Raw genomic sequence first — 14,611 nt, 5'->3', positions numbered from 1 at the left:
GGGAGATACGTGACATACCGACCGACATCGCCACGGGCTTCAGGTGATTTCTCTTTTTCTTCCCTCGATGCTTTATCTAGTCTATTTCTCGTCCAAAGACTACCAAAAAAGATTTGGACGCACTGGGAATTGAACCCAGCACCCCCCGCAAATGCAGATTAATATGCTAAGCGGATGTGATAACCAACTACACCATGCGCCCCATTCTTTGGGTATTCTTATTAAACATATGCCATAAAATTACTGAGATTGTCAGGTCAGGAACTGTCAAGAACTCGAGCAGGGAACCACGCCGCCAAATGTGGAGCAGGCTCAGCACATGTATGGCAGGTTTGCAGTCGGCCGCAAGTCGATATGCCCACTAGACGACGCAGGTCTGGAACGACATCACTGTGGTTCAATGGCAACCCGCAAGCTTGTAGCATGTGTTCAATTGTATGGCATGCATAAAGTACAGTACCTTGATAGTGTAATACTCTCTGGGTTTGTTCGCTGCTCTCATTTCAGCCGTCTGAGTCCGAGTCCTCCTCTTTTCCGTCCACCGCTACCTCGCCCCGGATGCGATCCACGCCATTGTACGGTATCCTGTCTCTGTTCCAGCGACCGAGCAGCCAGTCGACACGGCAGAGCCCCGAGCCGGTCGACGAGGCGAGGTACGGTGCCGCGCGAAGGCCGTTCCCCGAGTTCCACACCGCACGCTGCACGCCAACCTGCGCAGGCCACGCTCCAGTTACAATGGGCAAATCCTGTTTCGCGCGAGCGGCGGCCTTGGTAGAACGAATGATCACTTCCTAAGGAAGACAATCAGACCTTCACAAACAAACGGGCGATACAACCAACGCACCTTGGGCAGAAACTTCTCCAGCATGCGCCATTCATGATCTTTCCGACTGTAGTCTAGTTGGTAGATCCTGTGTATGAGGAATGGCTAGGAGCGTCCCGTTTGCTTTATGGTACAAAAGCACATGTCAGGTTCACGTACATTAGCGCCACCGCGTCGCGTCGCCCGCACTGTATTCGTTGTTAGCAGGCTGCCATCCGTCACACCAACAGCTAGCTGAGGATGGTAGTCCGACACCGCCAAGCTCTGCGACAGGTTCAGCGCATCCCCCACGCATCTTGAAACACAAGCCATGCTTACCCAAACAGGTCCATCGGGTTCGAGGAGAGCTTGACCTCTCCCAAGCATACTCGGCGAAAGCGAGTACGCTTTGATGGTATTCTCATTGTCAGAGGTGACAGGTCCGCCGCACCAAGTCGAATACGCCATCGAATTGACCACATCTGCATACCGTTAGCTCGCGTGTCCAGGAAAAAATGCACCTCACCTCTTGTCCGGTTGATGGCGTTCCCCACAAGGTCACGGATGTCGGTGACGCACTCAAGTCCGTCGTATCCTCCGCTGGTGATCACCGTGGGGTGGTCTGCACTCCGCTCGCCGGACGCAGACACAACCGGCGCGCGCACCCAGGCGAGCGTGCGTATGGCGGATTGGTGTACGACAAAGTAGTGTGTGGGTGTTCTCTCTTCGGGCCGCTTGAGAGCATCAGCAATGTTGAATACGGCGATTGATCCTTTTGGACAAAGTCAGCGGCAGGGATCACGAGAGTCGATGTATGCGTACCGTTTGTGCAGCCGACAGCGATCACTTCGCTATTAGCCCAATCCATCCCCCAACACATCGTCTCCTCGAGTTCAAATCTCAGCAAGGGTTCCGCAAACCTGACTATGTTGGCTCAGCGGCGAACGCGCAACTCATTACGGTCGATAGCACACCGTATATTGGTTGTGATGGCTGACTCCCGTCAGTGTGCAGACTGGCAGGATCCGGGATGGTGTATAGCGACAAGGAGCCATCCTCGAAGGTGCCAGCTATAACGCCGAGCTTCCTCGGTTGTGTGGGATTGGCCTCCTGCTGGTGCGGTGACAGTAAGACAGACGAAACACGTAGGACGCATATACTCACATCGACGGCGTCATTAGCCGGTAATGGACACCATTTGAGCTCAAACGCAGGTCCGCTCTCGATGCATATCACCATCTCGCATCGCATCTCCCCTGGGTCGTCGCCGTTATCCACGTCAGTGCTCTCGTCGACGTCCATGGCGTCAGAAGATCGGCTCAGCGACCATATCTGGATACATGCATGCATGGGTCGTTGTGCACGAACGCCGATGGTGGGCGAGTGCGTGCTTGACGGAAAGGGCGCGACGGCGAGGTATTGTTTGTACCGAAGGCCTACAACCCGTTGACTAAGTGGGCTGCAGATGGTTTACGGAGTACTCACGACCTCGATCATCTGGGTGTATTGGGCACCAGTCCAGAGCCCACACGGGTGCACCAGGGTTGAACACATGGGCCTTGCTTCCCTGTATGAAGTCCGCTGGAGGCTCGGATATGTATGCTCGCGCGATGGTGTCTCACAAATTGACATATCCATACCGATTTTACGCGTTTCGAACATACTCATTTCGATACGCGTCTGTCTGCCATATGGACCGAAGGAACACGGGACGGGCGGCGGAAGCTTGGGTACTCCTTTCTCCGTAGCCGTCACGTCCATTGGAAGGTACGGAGAAGCTTGTCTTTGCTCACATAAATTGACATTGAATGAAGTACAGGAGAGCATAAAGCAAACGTACTGCGTGTCGAGAATCTCAAGTCCTTGTGCCCTGACACCTTCATGAACCCGCGGCCTCCGATACCTCTCATCAGCCGTCTTCTCACCCCCACTAGCCACAGACTCTTTGAACCATGCCCGGTCTTCAAGCAAGTCCCACAGCGGACCCGGGCCTACATTGGATCCCCAAGCCTTGCTTATGCGCTCAAGAATGGTTGGGTTGACAGACCAGCTGTTGGTAGGCGATATTCGAGGCGAGCCAAACGGCGCAGGGCAATGTACCAGTTTTTCAACGGGTCCAGACCTGTCAAACAAAGGCAAAGCTCGGTGTCGGTGGTGGACACTAGGCAGGGCGTATTTTCTGGGTTTTGACGACAATCCGGGCATGGCTTTGGCTTTGGGCTTTCGGGTGCTAGCCGCGGTGAATGGTTCGCCTACGTCGGAGGCAAGGCCTATGGAGGGTTCTCGTGAGCCTTCCTCCTCTGGTACATCTTCTTCCGCCTCTGCATCTTCGTCTACCATGTCATCGTCTTCCTCGGCGGCTTGGTCGGGGACTTCGCCTGGCGCGAAGTCGCTGCCGCTGTCGCCCTCATCTTCGAGCACAGGTTGACTCGACGGTCCCGCGCCATCGTCTTCATCTTCGTCATACTGGAACAAGGCGGCATAGTTCGGGCGAGAGGCTCGAGAGCGCAGTTGTCTGGCCATTTGCAGAATGCGTTTGGGGCAAGCGAAGGCGAGATCGCGCAAAGGGCGCTCCGAATTGCGCGGGAACCCATGACCCTAGAAGGAAGGTCGCCTGCCTTATATGACAAGTGTGTCGTTAGTAAGCCCGTGATTGCGTCCGCTAATCCCACTCTACGCGCTCATCCGGAGGGAGGAGTCCCACATTCAGTCGCCAGGTCAAGCTAGCCCCAACAGTGTATGCTGCGCGCCCCAAGGTCTGCTCGAGTGACCCATATCGCACATATATTACCCTTGTCATCTGTACGCGAGTTCGCAACCATGTCGCAGCCCCCCACTTCCACCAAGGTGATCACCGTGCGCAAGTCGCCCGCGGGCCGCGAGCCTCGTTACCACGATGCCGCTCTCGAGCAAAGGGCGATCCCACCCCTGCAGAAGGGTGAAGTCCTCGTGAAGCTCGGTGCAGCGGGCTTCAACCACCGAGATGTTGGTCCAGAATTTGCGATGGATCGTAGCTCGTTGAACGTGAGCCATGATTGCTAGGTCTGGATACGCAAGGGCCTGTATCCTGGGATTGCTTTTGGAGCCGCGTTTGGCTCAGACGGTGCAGGTGCGCTTATGACTGACTCGTTCATCGCCTGAGCCTCAAGGGGTGCTAGGAACCGTCGTTGCCGCGGCGGACGCGAACGACGCGCTCTTGAACAAGCGAGTCTTCCTAGTCCCTATGCGCGGTTGGGAAAGTCACCCAGACGCGCCCGAGTCGCCGTGAGTGTTCGCTGTCAGACGTCCAGGCGACGCTGAGACCGAATGTGCCACGAACAGCAAATTTACGATTCTGGGGGGCGGGAAGATTGTTCCTCTGGGCACCTTCGCTGAATACGTTGCGGTCGAACGCGATCAGGTCATCCTTACGCCTGACCATCTGGATGATGAGCATGCCGCTGCATGGCCTCTTGGCGGCTTAACAGCATGGAGGTAGGCCTCGTACATTATCGGTCCATGAGGGCAAACTTGACTCGCGGTACGCACGAAGGGCCTCAGTAGTCAATGCACGTGTGGACAAGGGTGACAACGTCCTCATCACTGGCATAGGGGGCGGAGTTGCTCTGCTTGCTATGCAGATTTGTCTCGCCCACGGTGCGAACGTGTACGTGTCAAGCAGCTCCGAAGACAAGATTCGCCAGGCCGTTTCCCTTGGTGCGAAGGCTGGTGTCAATTACAAAGCAGGTACTCAATTATCTCGTACTAGACGGAAACTGACAAGATTGCTGACGTTCGACATGTCTGTGCACAGACGAGTGGCCTGCGCAGCTCGAGAAACTGCTCAAAGAAAACAGTCCGCGAACGCCCTTCCTGAGCGCTGTTATCGACTCCGGCGGAGGTGACATCATGTCCAATGTCAGCAGGATCCTGAAGCCTGGTGGCCGACTGGTCATCTACGGAATGTGCGTCTATGTGAAACAACGACTCGCTCCACAACTCTGACTGGAGGAAGCTCAGGACTGCTGCGCCCATGGTGACTTTCACCATGCGAGAGGTGCTCAAGAATCAGCAAGTCATCGGGTCGACCATGGGCTCGCACAAGGATTTGATCGACGCGACGAAGTTCATGGCTGAACACCGCTTCGTGCCCATCGTTTCACATGTCATTGATGGCCTGGAAAACGCCGAACAGGGCTTCGAGCTGATCAGCAAGGGGCAACAGTTTGGCAAGGTCGTGATACGGATTAGGCATGGGGATGTTGGGGTGGTACGTGCGTCATTGTGAATGTCAGGACGATCTACCAAGCAGTGTATCATGATATAAGTGAGTTCCGGCGTGCAAGCATAGTACAGGGTATGTCAACAGGGAGATACGGGTGAACATCGATATCGACAACGACAGCATTGAGAGGGATACGAGGGAGAGATACACATAAAGCAGATTTTGAAGAAACTGTCACAAATAGATTTCACCAGTCGTCATCGGAGGCATCATCCCAGCCGTCGGGATCCATCAAGCTGATGTTAGTCTTCACACCACTTGACTGTGAAGTCGAAGTGGAAGGCGCGGGCGCAGTCCCGGCCTGTGGAAGAATATCGTTTGGATCGAACTCGTCGTCCGAATCCTCAGCAGTCGAGCCCACTGCCGCGGGCTCTATGCCTACGGAAGCGACTGACCTTTCCGCCGCATCGATGATCAGGGCGGTGGACGACCTCAACGCCCGTTGATCGTCGATGTTGGGCCCGCGCGCCATAGAGTACCACATCTTGCCCAGCAACCTTGTTGCATGACCATATTGAGATCAATGAGGCGTTGTGCAAAAATGAAAGCACAGACTACGTACAAGCTCTCGGTCCCCGCACACCACCATCTATCCGACTCGGCGATGACTTTAGGCGTCACTGCGCCAGGCTTATCCTTGGGCGGATCCAAGTGCACACCCAGTCCCCGAGAATTGGTGGGGACATTGTCTGTAGCTGGCGCTATCTGCCTCAGGGCCAGGTACAAACTGCGCACGTCGACGACGTACACAGTAGCACCGGCGGGACGGCGGTCGCGTTCGACCCGGTCGGCTAGCTCGCTTCGCCGCCCAGGAGAGCGAGAACGCGACGACCTGTGCATAGTCTGCACAGGTTCGCGCGCGTTCTCGTATAGAAGGCTTGCAATGCCTGAGACCCATTCTGAGGTGTCTATGCCGAGTGCGCGGAGTGTCGTCAAAGTTCGCGCTTCATCGTGAACCAGAAGTACGATGGGGTATCTTCCACTCAGTGCCACTGACAAATTCCAGGCAATTTCGCCTCGTTTCTTGTATGTCGTGGTCGCATACTCGCATTCCTACGTCACCACAGATGTTTAGTGTCGTTGGTCATTGACCCATTTTTGGTTACGACGTACAATGCGCTTAAGGCCAGGATTGCCCAAGTATCTTTCCTCCTCCACTACCACATGCGTGGTCTCTGACGGCGTGATCTGAGACCCATTCCATTGCGCTGGTTTAGACCATGTCGTCCATCCAATGTCCAAGACTTTGGGGTCCGTCTCCCTCTCGCGCATCGTGCGAGTGTCGGCCTTCCATGTATTGTAGCACAGAGACACAATGGTTAATTGTTCTGGAACGTTGTGCAGAGAGAGCTCGACAGCCTGAGTACGATCTAGCTCTCTCAGCATCGGGCGAGATAGCACGAGAACCCTGCTCTTCATTAGCAGCAGGCAATAGGCGGTAACGATGATAACCTACCTCTGCATCTCAAAGGAGCTGCGAATTCTCCCTGCTTCGGAAAGACCACTTCCGGCGACAGTAAACGATGTGTTCGCCTTCGACCGGTCTCTGATCTTATCCCTTGGAATCCCCTTGTTGGACTTGGTCGATGCGTAAGACTTCAGTTTCTTCTCGAGCTCCGCACGATAGGCAAAATGAATGGGAGAGAACGATAGAAACTTTTCCGCGAGATCATATTGCGAGTTTGGTAGTCTCCAGCGCAAAGCGCGGAAACGCGACTCGGGGAGCAACAGATAGGATGCGCCATTCGGTCGGATACCTAGCGAGTCCCAGGGTCAGCGCGCGGGATGCGTTACGATCTTGTATCGCAAAAGACATTCTGCAGTCATACCTAGCACGAGACTAAGGCCTTCGCCGTCAGGACATTGCAGTAGCCGTTCGTCGGGGATCTCCCTGCCACTCGCACTCTGAGAAGGGTGATCCACCATGCAGCTCAGGGACCGCCTTACCTGAGGTGACCTTGGAATCCTCCGACCTGATAGTACCAAGTCTGCGTCGCCATCCAAACGGCGTATTGAGCCACTATGTGTGCGAGAAGAAGGAGCAGTGTAAGGTTGAACAGGATGCATTGTTCACCGCGCGTCTCTGTTTTGTTTGGTGGGAACCTCTAGTGCCCCAAGAGGTTTGCCTTTTACGGAAGACCAATCTCAGATCTGTTTGATCTCAGCCGCGGAGACTCCACGGAGCCACCGGAGTAAATCTGAACTTGTTCATGGTGCCAGGGCCCCTGGCCATTGCATCTCAACAGCATCTCAATGGTATATATGGTCGGGTGCTTTATTTATCTCTTGTACTCGATGCTCGCACGGCTTCAACCGGTGGTGTTGAAAGCAGCTCTTGTCTCCTCGCAGTTAGGCCGCTAACACTAGCGCCTGCCACTGGCAGACGGGGTCTTCAGCCAGCAAATAGGACTCGGACTCGGAGCCTGCGGCAAAGCCCTGGTCGATTACTCGGTTACACAAGCTACGTCCCGTCAAGGGTGGCTGTCTCATTGAAATGTCTCTTGACTTCAGTTGCTGAGCATAGTGTGCACAGATTCCGCAGCGCCTCGTGTCGATTCCACGGATTGCGAAATGACGGTCGCATACAAATTCTGAAAAACGTGTTACCAGGGTAATCTCAATCCTTGCAAGCACGTACATTCTTTGACACCGTTTAAAAGACATCAGAATCATCGACGATGCTATGTCGATGCTATAATGAAGCACTGCCAGTGGCGCCAAATGCACGGTAATGAACCTTGGTCGAGGAGCTATCTGCTTCGCTGAATACTCGAACGAAGTGGTCTAATCCTCTCATATATCCGAGGCGCGTAGCAAGACCTGCTGCATTCTATTTTTGAGTCGTTCGAAACCTGTTTTGTTCCTCTGTTCGCGCTCAGCAGTCTGTATACATGATTCAAGTTTACGAAACGTAGGTAGAGCTTGCTACATCGGCGTGGTTTTAATCTTAACATCAACCGTAGATCCCCTATGGCATATGTCTTTCCTGCCACATTGTATCTGTTTCAGATACATGCCGAGGAGTCATTTCGGTATTGCCACTTTCAGCATGCCTGGGACTCGCCATCGCCTTCATCACTTGTCTGGACGCCTCATGGTGGCCATGCGACATCCTTGGAGTGCCGCCGATCGCGGTATATATAGTCCTTGCGCAGGTATTGACCTCAGGCTTGTCGCGCTCACTGTCATCGGCCCCTTCCATCTCACTCGTTTTGTCGACACAAAGAAATAATGCGCTCATTATTCCGCAAGGACCAACCAAGCTACTCAAAGCTCGTCTTTGAGAACACCTGGAGGTATTATCTTACCGTCGGAGTGGATCGACTACAAATTCTCATTTCGACGAAAATAGCCGACGTCAGAGACGTCGATGGCTCGCACTGCTGCGTAATGGAATGGTACGCTCTTCTTGCTCGAGCTTGTTATATCAGCTAACGGTGAGTACTCTCAAGCGATCGTCGTCGAAGTGCCACAGCAAAGACGAGGAGTCGGATGAGTTCCGGTCAAGCTTCGTTCTGGTACGTCTGCTTATTCATGACTTCAGGTTGAGTAACAGGACGTACACCTAAGCACCCCTCGCCCTCAGCACTCCGACATCTTGGAAGACGACGAGATAGAGATCGAAATCTCGTCTGTATTGCCTTCTCTACCAAAATACACATTACCCCTGCGGTCCATCGTACCTGGTCCCAGACATACTTCATCAGACTTATGTATGGACTCCGAGTCTCCGTTTCCTTCCAAGAAGCTAACTAATTCGACAAACGGCAATAGATAGTCATAGAGTCGCGAACAAAGAGAACACCCAAAACCCCTAGCTCGGCCCGACGCGTTCATACACTGTAGATCTGCTACTGAACCACAAGATAGAAGGAAACCCGAGTTGTAAATTTCGAATGAAAGTGCGAGGCTACGTGGCTAGCAGTGACAACACGCAACTCAATCTATGCCTGCAACAGGCTCCAGCACAGTAATACGAGTCGTTGGTGCAGTAGTCATCACTGTGCTCCCTTGCGGCCGTCTACCTTCAAATTCTGCAGTCCTTTGGGCTGACTGGGTGTGTCTCCGCCTCTCTTGGGCGCGTACTGTCGTGAAAATACTCAATAGCCGAACTACTTCTGCCCATCGTCCGGCAGGGTCCGGAGTACCACCGTGCTGAGATATTGCGACAAGGTTGGGGAATAAGTCAGACAGGAATGCAGCAGTGAGGGCCGCGTCCGCGATTAGGGAAGAACCGACGTCGACGGCTCTGATATGCTCGCTGGTAGAGCCGGACCATGGCCGATCCTTCGATATATCTACACAGCGAAAGTCCGTCTGGAGTGACAACTCGCGCAAATGGGGGCACGCGCTGACGAGGTTCGCCAAGCCTTCCGGGGTAGTGCCATTGCCCTCAGGCTGTTCTCTCGGTTGTTGGCCCCTGTGGGACATCAAATCTAGTTTGCGCAGGTTCGGCCACATACGTGCAATGCCCTCTAAAGTCGCATCATCGAGGTCGGAGACGACCGACAGATCGACACGTTCAACTTCTCGGCAACCGCAGAAGAGGAGGAGTCGATCGGCAGGGATGCCCAAGAAGGGCTTCACTGAGGAGTGAAGCGATAATTCACGCAGAGTAGGGGGGCATGACGCGGCCAGAGCCTCAGCGAGCTCAAGACCATTGGCTGGTCCCCTGAAGGGGAAAGTGATGTATACGCCCACGAGGCTCGCGAATGAGCAGGATCCAAATATTCGCACGCAGTCGGCAGCATTGACGTCGCGCAAAGTGAGATGGGTGATTCGGCTGAGGTTGAGCACGGTTCCCGAATCCAAGTTAGAAGTGATTGCGGAGTTCCACAACGAGCCTCTAGGAAGGCCAAGCGTCAAGCGAATGAGAGGCGGCGCTGCTGCGAGCGCATTCCATAGCTCGACCGGAGGCGGCGCATGTAGCGTAAGCGACAGAGTGTGCACCCTGTCGAGCAGCTTTAATGCATTGGTGAACGATGAGAAACCATCTGGAGATGAACCAAGCGTAAGCGCTAGCTCTCGTATTGATGGAGAGAGGCGCAAGGAAGATGACAACAGAAAAGGCATGGTGATCAAGTCTCCCTGGCCTCCGTGTACATGTAGCGAGCGAGTCGACGGCCCCAGAAGGGTGACACAGAAGCTGAGTATGTCTGGCGATAACTCGGACATATCGTATGTGAGGTGGGTGAGGTTTGGGAGGTATGGCCGTCGGTGGTGGTCACAAATGGCCAAGGCACGGTAGACGCACGGTTCCGCGGGAGTCAGGGTGAGATGTCCCGGCCAAGAGATCTTCAATCTCTTGATTCGATGTGCGTAAGAATCGAAATTACCCCAGTCGGTAGGATCGAGCTTGGTTTTGGTGAGGCACTTTCACATATTGAGTACGGAGGCAATGCATAGTTAAAGCGGAACTTACTAGCATGAAAATCTTTCCTTTAGCGGGACCCAGGGAGACTTTCTTTGTAACCAACAGACGTGGGTGCATGCACCGAAGCAGGTTCTCAATACCCCACTGGAGACTCCATAGAGCATCGAGTGCGTGGGGCTGGAGTGTCTTGCACGTCCGTGCAAGACATGCGAGTGATCTATATGTTACTCGCAGGGATACCGGGTCAGCTGGGTTGTCGATCCTGCGCTCGTTTGCACCCCATAGGCTGTTCACTATTAAGCGTACAATATCTGGAGTCTGGAAGCAGCGATGCATGGGGCCGCGGGCGGTAGTTCCGCCGAGAGCTGTCAATGGGCAGCGATGGAGGCGAAGCAACAGTGTCTCGCTACCCTCTGTGCGATCACTGGTATCCTTTGAACATACTACTCGTCAGAAAGTTTTATGACGCGTCGTTGTGTAGATTCACCTTTCTGATGCCACGTACGATCACGATCGCGAGTGAACGTGAGCGTATTCCGACTCAGAGTCGCTGGGTCCAACACACTGACAGGTCTCAAAGGAGTCAGATTTAGTCAGATCTTGAGAACGTTGGGTGCTGGACTGAGTAAGTACTGGAGCTAGGGAATGGGCGCTTATGCAACCACCGTATTGTCTTAAGTTACCTGGTGACGAAGAGTCACGTCACGCCATGTCCTTCCTCCGTCCACTACGCCGGCCACTAGCCCTCCATGCCTGGATTCCTGCTCGAAGATGCTACGCTAGCGCAAGCAATCCTGCGCAGGCATCCTCAAGCAAGGCTGCAACTCCAGCAGAGAAGTCAGAGGTTGTACTCTGTAGGTCTGCCGCCCTTGCTTAGTTCCCTCCGTTAACTGTCATGGGTCGTTACAGTGAAATCGTCATGTCCGGAGGGCACTGTCTTGACGGGCCTGAACTTTTTGAAGGGTCAAGAGGAGGTGGTCGCGCAAGCGGATGACGCGTATCCCGACTGGTTGTGGAAGCTTACTGGGCCGAGGCAGCTGCCGAACGATGGTCCAGGCGGGAAGACGGAGAAGGTTGCGCTGAGGAAGGAAAACCGACAGCGGATACGTGAGCAGAACTTCCTGAAGACACAATAGTCTCTGGGCTCGCGGTCCGGGATCTGCTGGCGGAGAACTAGGTGGGTTATGGGTGTCATACAGAGGTGAGTACAGTGTCATGCCTTCGGTGAGCCGTCTTCTGATTCAAGTCATCCGCTCAAGTATAGCAGCAGTAGTTGTTCAGTTATTATGTCCATCTCGGCATCGACACTTGCGTTCGACTTCTGAGGTGGCGTTCCGCGAGGTCTTAGTTCCAGACCAGGTATCGCTCGATACGTGATCCTCGGGTAGACGACACCCCGCTCTACCATGCAAAAGGCTACGTATCAGTGCCACCTATGTAGCTAAGTTACATCGTGAAGGAACTATGGCTACATCAAATTACGGATGATCTCTCCACTCAAGTCGGGAAGGTACCCAGAGTGAACAGCGTCTGCTTTTGCTTCCCTTTGCCTTTCTTTCCCTTGCCTGATGTCTGCTCTGCTTGCACGGAGTTCGCCTCTGCCGGTGTAGGGTCATTCGAGCCGTTTGCACCGTTTGAGCTGCTGCCACCATTGGTCCACGCAGGCACGGAGGGGGCGACATCTCCTATGATGTTTCGCAGGGACTTGTTTCCGCCTATAGCGGCTCTGGGGACTTGTGCCTTCGATGCCGACGGCAATTCAGGGAATGCGGACTTTGACAACGACGACGCTGGTCGACTTATACTTGCGCCCGGTCCAGGTACGGACGTCGGAACGCGGGCAACAGGCTTCGCGGACGAGGCTGATGCCCAAGGCGTGATCCGCTGTGGTTGACGGAACGACGTCGTGCTCGTCGACGGCCCAGGGGTGGGCAAGGTAGGAAACCGCTCCTGCGATCTCTGAGGCGTGGGTGATGGTGAAGCAGAGGATGATGCAGCTGCTTGCGCTACGCGGTCCCAGACTTGTCTTGATGACTGTGCGGACGCTCGCGTAGACGTCGAATTTTTGGCGTTGAGGACTCGCCCGCTTGTTACACCGGCCCATTCAGTGCCAATAGACGTCGGTACGAGTTGGGGGAACTGTCCACGTTGCTGAATCAAAAAAAGTAAGTCTATGAACCAAGAAAAGTGGAGCATTCTTACCTCTATCTTGAAGCCGTTCCATGCTGTGAGTAGTTCCCGTTTCTTGTCCTCTTCGTCTAACGCATCGACGAGCAAGTTGACGACGCTCGCTGTGCCGTCCAGGTTTCGGTCGAGGATGTTCCACACAGTCGAGATCAAGTCACGAGCACCCGACTCGGAAACACGATAGGAACGCATGGCGGCCTGAATTGCGGGCACAGCGGCGGTTGGGTTGGGTGCGAGGGAGCTGATACGTGCCACTAGAACAGCGGCCCGCCTGTATACGCGAAATCAACAAGAGTCAGAGCAGAATTTTAGTGCGGTCGTCAACATACTCGGATGTTCCAGCTTCTTCCGCGTCGCCCGGAGAGGGCGATGGACGTCTACTTTGCTGTCGACTGCGGTTTGGTGTTTGTCCGTTGGGCGTCACGTTCGCATTAATGTCTTGAGTGGTCAAATTACCGCCAAAGGCCTCCCTCCTGCGCCCGCCGGCGCCCGCGGGACGCGACGGGCCAGGAGGGGCCGGTGCAGGCGGTGGGTCCCAATCGCGCTCGCGGTCTCGTCTACCTCGCCCTCGTCTGCCGCCGACCTCCTCGAACTCGAACTCAGCTTGGATACGACTAGCGGCCTTCTTGTCTCGCGTGGACATGTCTGCGCCGTGTTCTTCTACCATGTGTGCTTTGAGGTCTAGGAGCGAGCCGAACACGACGAATTTGCGTTGTAGGCACTCGGAACGGTTGCATGGGTAATGTGCATGCGTGAAGTGTTGCTCCTGTAGTATCGCCGCGAGTCAAGCAAACTTCGATGATAGATGTTAGAGCAAGCTCACCAGGGCGTCATAGTTCCGGAAACTGCAGGATCGTAGATAAGAGGATGTTCAAGTCTTATGTTAGAATTGCGTACTATTGATCTTTGACTTCGTTGCGCTTGCAGATGAAGCATTCCTCGTGCTTCTCTCTCATGTGCGCATAGAGCTCGTCGTCGCCAAAGAAGCACTCGTGGCAGAACTCGCAAAGAGGATGAACCCCGCCTTCTATCTGATGGTGCGGTACTGCGTGATGCCTGCCGCGCTGCATAGACGGAAGATGAAGGGGAAGCTGGTCTGGAGGATACAATGCATGCTCATGCGCGAATATCTTCTTGTATCGTATGCAGACATCGCTGCATCAACGCCAGCGGATAAGTGGGCAAACATGGAGGATGCGAACACACGAAAGCTTACCACATGAGCTTGCTGTGCGCTGCTCGGGTGTGTAGTTTCAGGTCGCTCCAGCCATTGCCAACGTAGTCGCAGTCCTTGTCGGGGCAGTTGAACCGGAGGAGGATCAGAGTGTCCTCCATCATCTCCTGTGTCTCAAACGAGATAGACAACTTGGGATCCTTGTACGGGACCTGATCTGGCGTGTACGAGGGCCATAGCGCATCCGAAGAAGTCGTAAAGATAACGTATGGCTGGGGTTCCTGGAAGGAGACGCAAGTTAGTCCTTACACACTTCAGATCCGTTCTCCGACAACACATGCCTTGCAGAATGTGCATTCGTGTTTCTTGTAGAGTGCCCTCAGCCGCAGTGCGCAGACGTGACAAGTGCGATGGTTGCACTCCGACAAGGACCAATACTTGACGGGCTCGGCGCAAATCCAACATAACGTTCCGTCGTCGGCCTCCTGCGCGGGAGCAGCATCCGTGCTGCTCAGCACTGTCTTCGTAGACTCTGAAGCCTTGATCTCAACCTGGCCAGCCTTCTCTACGACTCTCGGTCCTGCACTCTTCCCGTTCTGTCCTTGTGAGCCTCCTCGGCCGCCGCGGCCTCTTCCTTTGCGTCCTCCGCGGGGTGCAGTGTGGGTTTGGGTCATAGTACCAGAAGACATTCTCAACAAGGTGGTGGACGGAAGCGAAGTTTCTCAAACAGTAAAACGCTGGGAAAGTCGACCCTGAAGCAGTCCGACTGACATCGCTCACCACAAGCGCGGAACCGGGACCGCAGACTCC

At 54.5% G+C, this 14,611-nt stretch overlaps 7 protein-coding genes and 1 non-coding gene across 8 annotated transcripts; 2 read left to right on the top strand and 6 right to left on the bottom strand.

Moving 5' to 3' along the window:
• Nucleotides 1–114: 114 nt before the first annotated feature.
• B0H18DRAFT_t60 lies at nucleotides 115–202 on the bottom strand. The gene has a single exon. It is a non-coding gene; the product is annotated as a tRNA-Ala (tRNA).
• Nucleotides 203–503: 301 nt separating this feature from the next.
• Nucleotides 504–3,325, bottom strand: B0H18DRAFT_1083768 (uncharacterized protein; the record flags this gene model as incomplete). The annotated part of the gene is made up of 11 exons (XM_048031701.1): nucleotides 504–791; nucleotides 845–928; nucleotides 983–1,087; nucleotides 1,142–1,284; nucleotides 1,329–1,574; nucleotides 1,625–1,726; nucleotides 1,777–1,912; nucleotides 1,967–2,238; nucleotides 2,288–2,383; nucleotides 2,443–2,585; nucleotides 2,643–3,325. The coding sequence occupies 11 exons, from the start codon at nucleotides 3,323–3,325 to the stop codon at nucleotides 504–506; spliced, it is 2,298 nt and encodes a 765-aa protein (XP_047896154.1).
• Nucleotides 3,326–3,622: 297 nt separating this feature from the next.
• B0H18DRAFT_873083 (NAD(P)-binding protein) lies at nucleotides 3,623–5,069 on the top strand (the record flags this gene model as incomplete). The annotated part of the gene is made up of 7 exons (XM_048040267.1): nucleotides 3,623–3,787; nucleotides 3,845–3,911; nucleotides 3,961–4,066; nucleotides 4,124–4,276; nucleotides 4,335–4,528; nucleotides 4,596–4,746; nucleotides 4,802–5,069. 7 exons carry the CDS (start codon nucleotides 3,623–3,625, stop codon nucleotides 5,067–5,069), a joined length of 1,104 nt encoding a protein of 367 aa, XP_047896153.1.
• A 92-nt stretch (nucleotides 5,070–5,161) lies between these two features.
• B0H18DRAFT_132095 (uncharacterized protein) lies at nucleotides 5,162–7,179 on the bottom strand. The gene is made up of 6 exons (XM_048036779.1): nucleotides 7,014–7,179; nucleotides 6,896–6,957; nucleotides 6,523–6,823; nucleotides 6,180–6,474; nucleotides 5,629–6,119; nucleotides 5,162–5,563 (listed from the first exon to the last, which is right to left on the bottom strand). Exons 1-6 carry the CDS (start codon nucleotides 7,064–7,066, stop codon nucleotides 5,254–5,256), a joined length of 1,512 nt encoding a protein of 503 aa, XP_047896152.1. The 5' UTR covers nucleotides 7,067–7,179; the 3' UTR covers nucleotides 5,162–5,253.
• Nucleotides 7,180–7,486: 307 nt separating this feature from the next.
• B0H18DRAFT_993005 (uncharacterized protein) lies at nucleotides 7,487–8,189 on the bottom strand. The gene is made up of 3 exons (XM_048045164.1): nucleotides 8,019–8,189; nucleotides 7,773–7,991; nucleotides 7,487–7,675 (listed from the first exon to the last, which is right to left on the bottom strand). Exons 1-2 carry the CDS (start codon nucleotides 8,079–8,081, stop codon nucleotides 7,860–7,862), a joined length of 195 nt encoding a protein of 64 aa, XP_047896151.1. The 5' UTR covers nucleotides 8,082–8,189; the 3' UTR covers nucleotides 7,487–7,675; nucleotides 7,773–7,859.
• Nucleotides 8,190–8,887: 698 nt separating this feature from the next.
• Nucleotides 8,888–10,963, bottom strand: B0H18DRAFT_132004 (uncharacterized protein). Its single transcript, XM_048036778.1, has 3 exons — nucleotides 10,928–10,963; nucleotides 10,489–10,872; nucleotides 8,888–10,439 (listed from the first exon to the last, which is right to left on the bottom strand). Exons 2-3 carry the CDS (start codon nucleotides 10,774–10,776, stop codon nucleotides 9,006–9,008), a joined length of 1,722 nt encoding a protein of 573 aa, XP_047896150.1. The 5' UTR covers nucleotides 10,777–10,872; nucleotides 10,928–10,963; the 3' UTR covers nucleotides 8,888–9,005.
• A 147-nt stretch (nucleotides 10,964–11,110) lies between these two features.
• B0H18DRAFT_992991 (mitochondrial/chloroplast ribosomal protein L54/L37) lies at nucleotides 11,111–11,949 on the top strand. Its single transcript, XM_048045163.1, has 3 exons — nucleotides 11,111–11,294; nucleotides 11,350–11,641; nucleotides 11,700–11,949. Exons 1-2 carry the CDS (start codon nucleotides 11,150–11,152, stop codon nucleotides 11,574–11,576), a joined length of 372 nt encoding a protein of 123 aa, XP_047896149.1. The 5' UTR covers nucleotides 11,111–11,149; the 3' UTR covers nucleotides 11,577–11,641; nucleotides 11,700–11,949.
• B0H18DRAFT_930299 (uncharacterized protein) lies at nucleotides 11,938–14,589 on the bottom strand (the record flags this gene model as incomplete). The annotated part of the gene is made up of 7 exons (XM_048041710.1): nucleotides 14,143–14,589; nucleotides 13,844–14,082; nucleotides 13,525–13,782; nucleotides 13,451–13,472; nucleotides 12,957–13,393; nucleotides 12,643–12,898; nucleotides 11,938–12,591 (listed from the first exon to the last, which is right to left on the bottom strand). Exons 1-7 carry the CDS (start codon nucleotides 14,488–14,490, stop codon nucleotides 11,938–11,940), a joined length of 2,214 nt encoding a protein of 737 aa, XP_047896148.1. The 5' UTR covers nucleotides 14,491–14,589.
• Between the last annotated feature and the right edge of the window lie 22 nt (nucleotides 14,590–14,611).

The sequence above is a fragment of the Fomitopsis serialis genome, assembly GCF_022376445.1.
Source record: "Fomitopsis serialis strain Sig1Antser10 chromosome Unknown B0H18scaffold_16, whole genome shotgun sequence".
NCBI lineage: Eukaryota > Fungi > Basidiomycota > Agaricomycetes > Polyporales > Fomitopsidaceae > Fomitopsis > Fomitopsis serialis.
This window is presented reverse-complemented; position numbering and strand designations above follow the sequence as displayed.